The sequence below is a fragment of the Larus michahellis genome, chromosome 3 (assembly GCF_964199755.1).
Source record: "Larus michahellis chromosome 3, bLarMic1.1, whole genome shotgun sequence".
NCBI lineage: Eukaryota > Metazoa > Chordata > Aves > Charadriiformes > Laridae > Larus > Larus michahellis.
The window spans coordinates 87,669,785-87,682,704 of NC_133898.1; the positions used below are offsets into that span (position 1 = coordinate 87,669,785).

Below are 12,920 nucleotides of genomic sequence, written 5' to 3' on the forward strand. Positions count from 1 at the left end.
AGACATTTTGCACCCCTAAGCCCTGGTGCTGTACCGGGTGGTGTCTAGACGAAAGCTCCGGAGAGACCCACTGAAATAAGAGTGGACGTCTGTGGGCAGTGCCGGTCCGTACACGATCCATCACGTTCACGGGATGTGTCATCCCGAGGGTGTTACTTCTGATTCGAATGTAATCTCTCATCTTTAAAGACCTCAAACCCTCAGGAAGACAAACGGCTGTGCTTCCGTCCAGTGGTCTGCCCTGCTTAAGATCCAGTGGAGATTTATACAAAATGCCAACATCATTTCTGCAGACTTGAATCTAGATCCCTTGTTTTGCTGATTTTTTTTTATTATTATTTATTATTTTTTTATTAAATAACAAATTCCTGTTGTAGTTTTGCATTCAGACACGTTACAAAGTCAAGTGCTCTGGAACAGGTCAGCCCTGGTGAAACAGCAGCAGAATCTGACAATTTGCTCGAAAAGAAACGTGTGGGATTTTTAGCATCAGCCTCCAAAAGCGTGGCTTCGTTTAAAGAAAGTATTCTGTGTAGAGTGTTTCTGTGCAACAATATGAAAATTGCCACGCAGCCAGATTGCTTGTTCTGATTAGACTCTTCAGCTGTTGTTGGCACGTTCTGCGCATCTAGTTTTGACCTTGCATTAAATGCCTGTGTGTCCCCCTCAGGCAGTTTATCCAGGACTATACTGCAGTGTACGATCACCGGGTTTTCAGCATCCTAGAAACAGTGGCGGTCTTGGATCCGACGTTAGTTACCAGCCTGATTCCCACAATCACACAGTCTCTGAAGGATTCGGAGCACAAACAAGGCCTTGGAAGAAATGCCGCACAGAGGTTTGATTTTTTTTTTTTTTTTTAATTTAATATTGGTTTTTGACAGTATGCAGTAGAGGTTTATTCTCTTGAAAGAAAGCAATGTTAGACAGCAGCACAGATACTCAAAAATGAGTTAGTTTAAGTGTGTTCAGCCAGAAATCTCCCTTCGCTCAGGCCTTTCATGGTTTTAAGCCGTCTATATCTGCTAAATATTTTCAGAGATGTTTTGACACTACGGTCTTACAGACTGCTGTAGAATTTATGCTGAGCCGAGTGGCCTCTGCTCACTACACTGTACATTGCAAAACAGAATAAAGAAGAATTCCTGCCCCAAAGAATTTTCCTGTCAGTCCCTCTTTTAGAGGACTTTATGGGTCGTATGTAAAATTACGGTATAATTGGGTATGATCTGAGATGCTTGGAAAAGAACTAGCTGTAGCGCTTAATTTCAAGAGTTGTCTCATAATATAAACACAGGACGGTTGTGGGCATCTGGAAAAGGCTGGCCTCCTCTCTCCCGTAGGCACAGCAGACTCGCGCTTCCTCCGTTTACCCTTCAAGAAGTTAGGTCAGAAATATTTGACTTGTGAATCCCTCTAGTGTTAGGAGGAGATGGCCCATGAGGCGAGCAGCTCCGCACAGATGCTGGTGTCTCTGGGTGCAGATGCAGCACTGAAGACTCAGGAGGCTCTGCCCAGGGTGGCACCCGAGCCAAAAGGGCTCCTCCTGTTAGTTCTGCTCACTGGAAGGCTGGGCCCTGACCCTCGTGTGGTCTGGGCAAGGAACTGCCCTCGCTGTTCACACTAAGGCACGTACTGGGGCTACCCAAAGGGTAGGAGCCTACTCATCCCCTGGGCTGAAGAAGGCATGAGGTGTGTGTCGCCAGGGCCTGGGCTATAAAAAAAAAAAACACCCAAAAGACAGAGTTGTGCAAGAATGTAACTCAAGAGATGGTAAAAAGGGTAGTCAAAATGTGTTGATTCTCCATTTAATAAAAAATATATTTAACTCATTTGTAATTATGTTATTCACTTTGTATTATCTGCTACCAACAACTAGATTTGCTTTTATTGAAGGGAATTCAACCAAGGTCAGGCTGAACTACCATTATACACAGGATTTTCATACTACCTGCTTTTAATCTTTTGATAATGTATTTTGTAGCCAACTTTCATATTTTTCACACTGTTAATTCATCCCTTCACCTACAAAATATGAAAAAAGCAGGTTGTTTCAACTTCCTGAAATATACACCTGGAAATTACCGAAGAGCTAAATTTTTTAGCCCCATCACTTAATGTATACATTATCTAATCTGTCATCGATGTTTTGTATTAATAATTTGTATTTAGAATGTGCTCCATTACCCAGCAGTCTAAAATGATCCATGAACACTGCATTGTAAGAACACTAATAACCGATTTTCTCTCTTCAGTCCTGGCCGCTAAATAACATTATAGTAACATATTCTGTCCAATTACTGTAGACGTTAAAGTGCAAACCTATATATATAAAAGAAACAAAGTTCAGAAGTTGCATTAGGTGCTTATAGTGGTGATGTCCAGTGCTGTTATTGCAAGGAACTAGTATGAAAACTGCAGTTTTGTTTGCTCAAGTTAATTTTTCATGACAAAGATAGATAATTAGAATAGACCTAAATGTCAGAGGCAGTACTTTACCAATAATTATATTGTCTAGGTTGGAGAGTATTAGAATGAACTTGAGGTGAAAAGTCTCGTCAACACATACGCACGCTTCTGGAAAATCCACTTGAGTGACAGTCGCCTTCTGAATTTGAGGTCTATTTTAAAACAAAGGTCATTGCCCTTTGTTGAGGGTGATGGTCTAAGTCTGTGTCGCTCCCAGTCTGCACCCTAGTGCCGGTGGCTCGCATCACTGTGCTGCAGCGTGAGTCACAGAGAGATTTCTTACGCAGAAATGAGATAGCAAACATGATGAAGTCTGAATGCCAATCTCATCTAAGGCTGGGAAACTCCGTGTTTTAAAATAGAAGATTTCTATTTCACAGCAGTTTCCTAAGCAAGTAGACTTCTGAGCATCTTCACTACGTTTCCAGCTGTAAACAATGCAGTCCTTAGTCTTCTTCCAACCCGGCGATGCTAAAAATTCACAGTAAACAAAGCACTTGAATGGATGGGGAAGGGGAAGAAGGGAAGTTACTGTGTTTTAATAACCCGGTATGTAAACAATGTGCTTGGGAATTATGCGCTTTTACTCCTAGAATGTGTGACATTGTTTAAGTAACATGGTACATTTCTTTTGGTTTTTTTTCAACAGAGAAGCCTATAAAAGACTCTTATCTTACCTCACAGAGGCTGGACAAAACGAGATACAAAAACTGGAAAATGAGACAGGTTAGCAGTGATTAATCCGTTCCTCTGGAATGTTCTGACGCTGTGGATAACCTAAACCTACACGCTACGACACACCAGCCAAGTTCTTCATAATGGCAATACATTTCTCAATTTTGTAGCATTTTTTAAATAATTTCTGCGGTATTTGAATATTGTCATGCATCTGAAGAGTAACTCTCAATACGCTGTTGAACGGCGACTGAAAGATACAGCAAATTTATGCCATTAAAATGTCTATAGGAGCAGAGCCTGTATTGCAACATACAAGGTAGGATTTCAAAGAATCGAAGTAATTTCACAACTCCATTCACATTGAGCAAGACCTGACCCTCTCAGTGCTGTACTTTTGAAAATCTTATTCAGTATGTTCTTAAGAAAATCGTAACTTTGTAATTTTTAATTTATTATTTTAGTAGAATGAGGAAAAAAACTCGTACTGAACTTGTTGAATGCAGTGCATTCACCAGGAGTTGCACCCGTGTGATAGAGCTCTCCTTTGTTAAGCTGTCATTTGTTAAGCTTGTGTAATGTTGCACAAAATGTATATAGCTGTCTTAACCTTCCACCTCTATTGAAACATTGAAGTCTTTCAGATTCCAGTGTAAAATCTCTTCTGTTGTCTTTGTGGGTAATATAAGAAAAGGTAGGTTCACATTTCCTGTTCTTTTCAGTACTACATTCTTAAAATTAACCCATAATTTCCATTGATCCCACGCTCTTTTTGTTAGTCATGACACTGTTAATTATCCGTTTAGTTTAGACTAGGTGTAAATGGTGTGAGAAAAAAGAAGAGAGGACAGACTTCCAAAGAAAATACCCATTTGGGGAATTTAGTCCATTTGATCATAGGTTAAGTAGTTATTCCTGTTTGCCTGGACCGTTGGATCTTTCAAATATTTTACTGTGCTACGGATTATCTTTTGGGTCTTTCCAGGACAGGTCTAGCTCTGTAACTTTTTCTACCTTTTTTTTTTTTTCCTAAAGTTCTCAGGAAACTTGCGTTAATGGCTGTGGTATTCACATTTTTCACTTCCCTCAATAACCTGTATTTCTGCAACTGCTTACTGGACTTTGGGAGTGGACTTTGTTGCTTTAACGGCAACACTGGTGAACAGGCTCCTTACTTTCGAAGTTATTCAAATTTTAACTTTACCACATTAATGGGAAGGAAAGATTATTTTTCTGTCTAATAGCTCCACAAAAAATCCCTAAAATCTTGTTCAGAGCAGCTTCTCTTTCGTTACAGTAATCTTATCAAGTCGAACTAGATAATCTTTTTGCCTAAATCGGCTGTCGTTACTTCAGATAATGCAGTAACTAAAAGCCTCTTTAGGCTACTTAATAGCGCAGAACGTGGAGGTTCTTTTCATTATGGAAGTGACTCATTGAACTTGCATTGTAGCTTCTTGTAAGCTTCTGTACCTGGGAGGAGTTTTATTAATCTCAGGAGGGTTGTGCTTCTAAAAAGCGTTTTTAAATAACTAAATTAATTAAATAAATAAATAACCTCTCCAAGAGACATTAATCGAAATGTCTTCAAAATTTGAGTCCTACCACCCCCGCGGATTACAGAACGGATGTCTGGCTGTGGTATTACTTCCGGACAGTAAAGCCTTTGGCTTTTAAAGGCTAGAGCGGCTATTAGAACAAAACATTTACTGATGTGTTTAGTAGGTTGTTAAAGACATATTTAATACTATCTAGTGCTTGGAAGTTTCTGAAAACGCAACAGGGCTTTATGTAAACGCGTAGCGGCTCCTGGTGCATGAGAAACTAATTTAAGCAGTTTAGAAATTACCACTCTTCTCTGTCAAAAAGTTAATGCGAACAGAAATAAAGCATTTTGCAGCGTATTCATCCACCACTGCCAAACGGGCAGTCTGGTTTGGGCCGATTATTTGGTATGGATATTTGCAGACGTGACTGACGGTTCTGCTGCCATTACTGAGATGAAGGCTTGCAGCGTGCTCGGCTAGACCGACCGACCGACCAGGTCTACGCCAAAAGAGCAGCCCAAAACCAGTCAAGAGGAAAGATGAAAGTGCAGATTTTAAGTACAATATAGAAAAAGCAAAGACTGAAAACCAGCACGAACTAAAAGAAATTATGCATTGTGTCTTACTAAATGCTGTCTGTAAAAAGGCCACTTCGGCCACAGAATGTTATTTAAATTAAACCTTTCTGTATTATTTTACATATGCACAGTTTGGTTGAAAAGCAGTACAGATGTCTAGTTTCTTTACACAATAGCACGGAGGTTAAAGAGCAAGAGATCCCGGAAAGCTTTTACGCTGGTTGCTACCGCTGACAGGAGCGGTTCAGCTGCACAGAGGTGCAAAGTCTGCCTCTTCACTTTGCTTAACAACAACAGGAACGGCCTTGCTGTACATCGGGTAAAGAGGAGATCTGAAAACAACACTTCGACCTACTGGCAAGCGGTACCTCAGCCTCCGTCAGAGGACGGGAACTCAGCTCCTGCCAAGCTTGCGTTCCTCTTCTCCCTCTACCAAAGATTCATCCCCGTGGTCGCTTGTACAAAGCTGAAATTGGGGGGGGGTGCTGAGTGCATTGCTTGCAAGGATGGACGTTTACTGCACCCCCATAATTGAGGGTGAAAAGATCCTGAAAATAGGGTTGTAGCTAAAGTTCCTAATGAAATTCAGAGAAACTTCAACATACAGACCTCGGCTTAGTCCTGCTTCCCTCCTATATAGGAAAAGTTGGTGGTATTAAGCCATTTTTGAACATTAATTACTTACTCCAACTACAGGATCACCATATGTCAATGGAGTTTTAACAAAATATTAAATCTTACTAAGTTTTCTCTTCCCCTAAGCCTGTTGCATGGTCCATGCCCAAGATCTGCTTTCGTTCAGAAACGCTAATAATGGTGGCAGGAGCCCTGTTTGAAGTACGGCAGGCGTGAGCCTTGGGAGCGTTTTCTACACTGATCTCATGGGCCAGAGGACTGTTCCAGGGTATAAGAGGACTACTATGCACTTTTCTTTTTGCAATAGATAGACTTGAGGGCTGAATAGAAAGTATTTAATTTTTATATTTTCCCCATTCCAGAATGCAGGATACCCATCACCTCTGACCCATTCTCCTCCTTGTGATGTAACAGCTGTCCTGCGCATCACGAACAATGGCAGGCAGAGGGAAGTCCGGCTTGGCTTTCCTTTACTAACCTTAAAATGATAACTGGAAGGAGAAAAAAAAAAAAAAAAAAAAAAAAAAAAAAAAAAAAAAGAGACATCTTCTGTTCAAAATTCACATGCAAGTTCCATTAGTCCCACAAAGCTGCCCCTCTATTTTATAAGAATTTCCCATTTGTTATCGTTATTAAAGAGCAGGAACACGGTGATTTAAATTACTCCTTGCTTTCATTTCCAATGACAAAAAAAAAAAAGTAGAGGGGGGAAGGCACTTGTTTCAATAAAAGAGCTTCCGAAATAGAAAAATTGACGCCTTTTATGCCGGAATAGAGCAGCAGACCTATGGAAAGAAAAAGGTTCTGCATAGCTGTTGTAATTGCACAGAAGAGGAGCTGCCAAGAGCGTACACTACTTAGAGCGTTATTTAAGGAACTTTCGATGACTGTCCACCTAAATGGAATGTATTTCCCTCAGGAAACAGAAAAGAGGTTTTATTGCGCTCTGTTTTTCCTTCTTCCGGTAGCTTTTGAAAATTATGTATGCACGGGTATTTTCAGCTTAATCATATTTTATCATTTTTAACTATTACTTAAAACTCACATTCAGTGTAATCAGCCCATCTGTTAGCAATGCTTATAAAATTATGCTGAAGATTAAAAAATCTGATGCGGGGTGTCGGTATGCCCTAGCATAATTGAGCTTGTTTTATGACGAATGACTAGGATATGGCTTTTGTCTACTTGAGCAGCTCTAAAACGGTAAACCTTTTGGAGACTTAATGTCCCAAATGCGAAGGTATGTATAGAACAACGACAACAGAACTTTAAACTCAGACCCTGTATTCACATTTGGGATGTCGTTGCAGGCCTCGGGAAATGCCAGCAGAGCAATTCCACGTCACAACCAAATTCACCGCAGTTTTTAGTCCCTCAAACACTAGTTCGCATCTACTCTCCTCCCTGCAGAATGTCACCCAAACAGGCATTAAAAATGCAAGTTTGCTGAATTCGTTATTCCTTTTAAAAAGTGCCAGCGTGACCTGTATGGGCGCTGGTGGAAAACTTACTTAGCACAGCATTCACTTACTTACAGAAATTGAGGGTATCACTAAAAATACTCACTCTGTTCTTCAGTACTTGAAGCGTTGCAACGTAGCCTTATCTACCCCCAGTAAGAGTTAACGTTTTAAGCATTTTAATTTTGGCATTACTGTGAAACAGCTATATATAATCATCTCTATTGGAAAACCATTCTTTATGTGGACACTTTTTGTCCGTTAAAAATGTGTCCTTGGGGGGGGGGGGGGGAGGAAACCCGTTTTGCAAAAATAAAACTGTATAAGCCCTTTATATAGTCTATGTGCTAAACTTCCTGCAAAGTCTTCCTCCCCTACAAACTCTGCCTGCAGATGAAGTGTCTTAACCTTGCCCTCTTAATTTATTCTACATTCTAATTTTCAATAAACAGATGCCGCCTCTTTTCGCGCTTGTTTCCACGTTGTTCCACATTCTGCCTGTGTTGTTTCTGCATGTGTGAATATTCAATTATCTATTTCTCCATGATTCTGCAACTGATGTACGAAATGTCTGTACAGGTTTGGGGGAGGGGAACCGGGGAAGGCAAAACTTAAAGAGTAAAAGAGTTACAGAAGTTTGAGTTATCCTGACAGTCGGGTACTTTCCCTGAAAGCAGCTAAGTTAAGAAGAAAAACATAAGCCGTGACTAGAAATGCAAAGATTACAAAAGCAGCAGTGCGCAGAAGCAGAATTGCTACGCTCTGGCTGATAACAAGTATTTCTTTGGTCAGCACTTGGGTGTGAAATGCTCTGCAGGGACCAAAGGGGCAGAAGAGGCTGTTGGTGCTGCTGCTTCTGGAAATTATGTCTTTTTTTTTTTTTTTTTGATCAAAAGCACAAAGCAGCTGATTGCCGCTGTGGTTACTTATAGCTAAAGAAGAGCTGACAACACATCTTAGGACTCAAAGGTGAAGTATGCTGTGGAAAGAATGAAATATTGATCTTTATAGGAATGGCCCAAAAATGAGATCACAGGACAAGCATAAAAGCGCAAAGGCTCTTCAGTACAGCTCTCAAGACCTTATGGCCCAAGATCTTGGTTACAGATAGAAGTAGCTTTAATCTGTAAATCTCAGGAATTCAGGGCACAAAACTCAGGGCTTCCAAACTCGACAGTTAGTAACCGCAGCTGCGTTATTCCCTGTAAGGATCCCTCTTTCCTGAAGCATTAGTGAGTTCTTACCGGTTGCAACCTGCGCCATTGCCTTGCACGCTCCCAGCTGGGGACCCCAGCGACTGGTGTGTGTCAGCAGCTGCCCCCACCCTGTGCTCATCTGACCCCAGTAACAGAACCATCAAGTGCGGCAATATCCTTATTACGGACAGCTTTGAGGCCCTGTGGAAAAACCAAGCTAAACTGCATTTCAGAGGTACAGACCAAAACCAGTACGTTGGGCAGGGACAAGGGTTGGGTTCAGGGGTTTATGTTTGCCAAAAAGGGTACAGAGTTTAGAAGAGCTCACACACAGGAGCCTGCAAAGGGGGCAGTTTCAGATGTTAAATGGAAAAAACGGCAAAGCGAGGACATGCTGATGCAGGAGCTTGAGCTCACTGGGCAGCTCTTGCCGACAGGAGTCCCGCACCGCTGCTGCCGGCAGGTGAAGGCAGCCCCGCTCTCCCAGCCCCTGCTCCTCCTGGCAGAGCCACGCTCTGCCCACTCTTGGCATCCACACCAGTCTCTCTTCTTACCCGGCAATAAATAACCGGGTTTTGCTCACCTGGCAAAGGCTACGTGGCATTTTCTGACTTCAGGTGCAGCAAAGCACCCACAATCTGTCCTGCAGGTCCTGCAACTACAGCAAAAAGACCCAGCTGGGAAAGCGGGGCACAAAAACTTAAGGGCTAAGAGGTTGCCATGAAAGACTTCTCTGTAATAAGCGGAGCCTGATGATTGAGAGCCAGAGCAGAATCCTGACACTAATAGGAGCATATGTGTTGTCCTGAGGCTCTGTGGCTGTGCTACCCTTAACTAATTTAATGCAATTGCACAGCTGTTTAAAACTGCTATTCACCAGTACAGACAATTGGTGGTAACAACCAGAACAGTAAAAGCCTCAAAAGAGCAGAACAAACATGATAAATAACTTTCTTGCCAGACACTCAGTCTTTGAACCAAGAGGCACATGCTGCTTGGCATAAGGAAGCTGCCCCCCCCCCCCTCTGCTTCAGAAACTCGGTGCCTGTGTCGCAGCTTGCCGCTGCCGCTCAATAGCGGCCAGAGCCATCGTAATCCCTCGCTCTCCAGAAGGAGCAGTTCAGCAATGATTTCAGAGCTACAGCTGCGGTAAGCTACGAGGCCGAGGAATAAAAGCCTCAAAACTAAGTCGAGACATCCAAAACGTACTTTACGCTATTGTCTGGAAGGGCAGCGGGCTTTACGGAAGCTGAGAAATTAATTCTGCCACCACCTGCAAAATAGGAAGTGTATGTCGGTTCCGCACCCCGAGCGAAAGCTGATCACTCACCTGGTGTGGTGCCTCCGGCATGAGGCTCAAAGGCCCAAGCATCTCTACAGACACATTTTGATTATTTAGCCACCCTCCTCTTGAAAACCAGACACGCCACGTTTGTGTCCCTGCAAGTCCGGCGTAAGTAGAACTCCGAACACTTGCCAGGCCACGCAGGGCAGCAGTCAGGGTTTTAAAGTGTAAATGGCCTGTTTGGAGAGCTGGCCTTGACTTCCAGGAGATCAAAAAATTAAACCAAACCGAAAAAATTGTGATGCCTACACAGCTCCCAGGCAGTTAGGGAAAAGTACTGCCTGAATGTGGGCTTGCTTTGCGTGTGGAGGGAGACATTGTTAGCGCTCCAGCTCGTGTGCCAGGCAAAGGCGGTGCAGCTGCAGCTCTGCTCTGTGCAGAGAGAGTGAGAAAGCTCAGCAAAAAAACCCAAAAAACAACCAACCACAAAACTTTCTAACCTGAAAATTACTGGGAAAGGACAGGTGATGTTCCTTGAGTACGCTGCCCGGCTGGAGATGGTGATAAACAGCTCTGTGAACCTCCCTGTGGCGCTACCCAGACCCTTAAAAGTGAAAAGATGCATTTGATGTGGGAACCGCTCACTGGATGAAGTCAAACCTGTTCCTGCCCAGCAAGCGCAGGCTATTGCTGCCCCATGTTCCGCTCCTGGCATCTGCATGAGCGCCAGCAGGGATCTCCTAGCTCTGCTCAGACAGCACGGTCGCAGGGAACAGATCAGTAGGTAAAGCAGAGAAGTGCCGAGTCCCCGTAAATCATAAATAGAGAGAGATTTAATTACATGCTTGGTTAATATTTACAAACATTGAAGTTGTTGTTAGATATGTAAATAAAAGACAGAAATAAGAGACAGGGGCTGCAGTAGCCAAGCAAAGCCAAAATCTAACAGGTTAGAGTATTTATTGTGAACTGGCATATGCCTGGAGTATGGAATGGAGACACACTATATAAACTGAAAGAATAAATAAATAAATATTGACATTGTTCTACACCTGTTTAGCCTCTGGAGACCAGTGATTTGTGGGACCATATGTTGGACAAAATGAGACTGTTCGTTGATAATTGTAAATGTGGTGACCCCTTGCAAACTGGATATTAAAAATATTAAGTAAATGGCACATTTTAATTATACAGTAAAGAGGCTGCTCTCCACCATTAAAAGACTGCAGCTGTCAGGAGGAACTGATCATATGACAGAAGGTAACATTTATTTGATAATAGACCTTGGTAAATGACATCCCAAATGATCTTTAGGTTCTCAGACAAACACATTCAGTTCAGACTTGGGTTTAGCCACGAGGCTTCGGTGTCTCTGTCTTTCAGCTGAGAGAATTTTTGTCTGTTCCTCAAATACTGTAGGGCTTGTTTGTTTTTTATTTTTGTTTTAATCTGCTTTGCAGTATTTAAATTTCAAATGAAGTATTATTAAATGAGAACCTGTAAACGATGGAGTTTGGAATTGGAAGTCAACACATTTGTTATTCTTTTTTGCCAAAGGTATTGGGTAAGTTGCATAATTACCATAGTATTATATCATCTTTGTCAACATAAACACAGTTTTCTATCAGCTTTGCAAGTGCCATTGGTGAGCAACTGAACGTGCAGACTCCAAAGAAGAGCAGCCCAGGAGGAGCTGAGAGCATTCACGACGCCTTACAAAGTTGCATAAGGAAATGAAGTAGAGACAGGCAGCAAGGAGTCCCCAGCAGAAATGCCAAACGCTCTCACATATATGCTTCTACATCTGAGGCAGACGGGAGAAACTGCAGACGGTTTTTGTAGCTTCCTTCCCGCACATAGGTTGTGATCCGACTTTAAGACAAATGTGTGAAGGTAAAGCAGCAGCTCACGTGGATTGATCTTTTCCCTGATCCCGAGAAACCCTCCTATACACAGGGTTTGATTCCCCCCCCACACCCTGCTTCTGATTTTTTGAAGCGGACGTTCCTTGTCTCACATTGTGCCGATCCTGTGGTGAGGCACTTGCAGAGTCTGAAGGTTGGGGCACGTGAAATAAGGAGCTGGAAGAAAGCATGCTGCTATTCCGTTGGAAGCAAAGGGGAGCGTAGGCCCGTAGAATACTTCCTCCTTCCCTTCCTTGCTAACATCCAGCACCTGCAGGCCAAAGCGTACAAAACATTTCAGGGATCACAGAGGAAAGCTGAAACAAATTTGCTGGCACACACCATATAGATGTAGTATTAATGCCAACAGAAAGGAATTCTCAGATCATTTTTAGACTGTATTTATGGATCTGGTGATCTATTGCTGTCCTTATCACCCAAATCTTCCCCTGGCTCAGGCGCTCAGTAGCAGGCAGCGACGTTGGCTCCTGCTTCCCGGCAGCAGAACGTGCAACCGTGCAAATAGGGTAACTCTGCACAGAGATGCTACTCTTGCCACAGAGCATGAGTCATTTTTCAGCTTGGTGGTATATAGGGAGCAAGGGAGCTCTTATCGACGTTGGAAAGGCCCACTAAATGAATGACTTAAAGAAAACGAAGATATATGGAAAAAGTGGATTTTTTTTTTTTTTTTTCTTCTTCCGAAGGACAGAGCAACCTCAAATTTGCCGAATCTGCAGATAAAAGGGCTAGTTTCACTGGTTAAAGCCAGGCACGCTGACAACAACTGAGACGGGGCAGCACACACAGCTCTGCCAAAGCGCTCGTTATACTTCTTTGACACGGGGACGGTCACGGGTAGGCTGCCAGTTCACGACCGGTTCGGGGATGCGGACAAATTTCCATTTAAGAAAGCAAGATCCCAGGATCATTTTCCCTTGCCACTAAGTGGCATTTAAACCCAGGTGCAATACTGGGAAGTACCTTCTGATTATAAGCAAGCGTGTTGGTGGAGGACAGCCACCGCCTTTGTGTTGTGCTGTTAACTCCACCTGAAGCACTGTACGTCAGCTAATGAAGCCACTCTGAATGAATTCTTCCAATAACAACTGTGAGGTACAGTATCCAACAATTTAGTAAAACAAAATTATGCTATGACCAGAACATGGT

General features: G+C 42.7%; 2 protein-coding genes across 9 annotated transcripts in view; one reads left to right on the top strand and one right to left on the bottom strand.

The window, feature by feature from the left end:
• MMS22L (MMS22 like, DNA repair protein) overlaps positions 1-3,788 on the top strand; it is a 97,668-nt gene extending 93,880 nt beyond the window's left edge. For both annotated transcript variants that reach the window (XM_074581075.1, XM_074581077.1), the window contains 2 exons: positions 671-838; positions 3,119-3,788. In XM_074581075.1, coding sequence (XP_074437176.1) covers positions 671-838; positions 3,119-3,200 — 250 coding nt within the window. In that variant the 3' untranslated portion in view covers positions 3,201-3,788. The remainder of the gene's footprint in view (positions 1-670; positions 839-3,118) is intronic.
• Positions 3,789-8,252: 4,464 nt separating this feature from the next.
• KLHL32 (kelch like family member 32) overlaps positions 8,253-12,920 on the bottom strand; it is a 139,790-nt gene continuing 135,122 nt past the window's right edge. For all 7 annotated transcript variants that reach the window (XM_074581078.1, XM_074581081.1, XM_074581079.1 and 4 more), the window contains one exon: positions 8,253-12,021. In XM_074581078.1, coding sequence (XP_074437179.1) covers positions 11,860-12,021 — 162 coding nt within the window. In that variant the 3' untranslated portion in view covers positions 8,253-11,859. The remainder of the gene's footprint in view (positions 12,022-12,920) is intronic.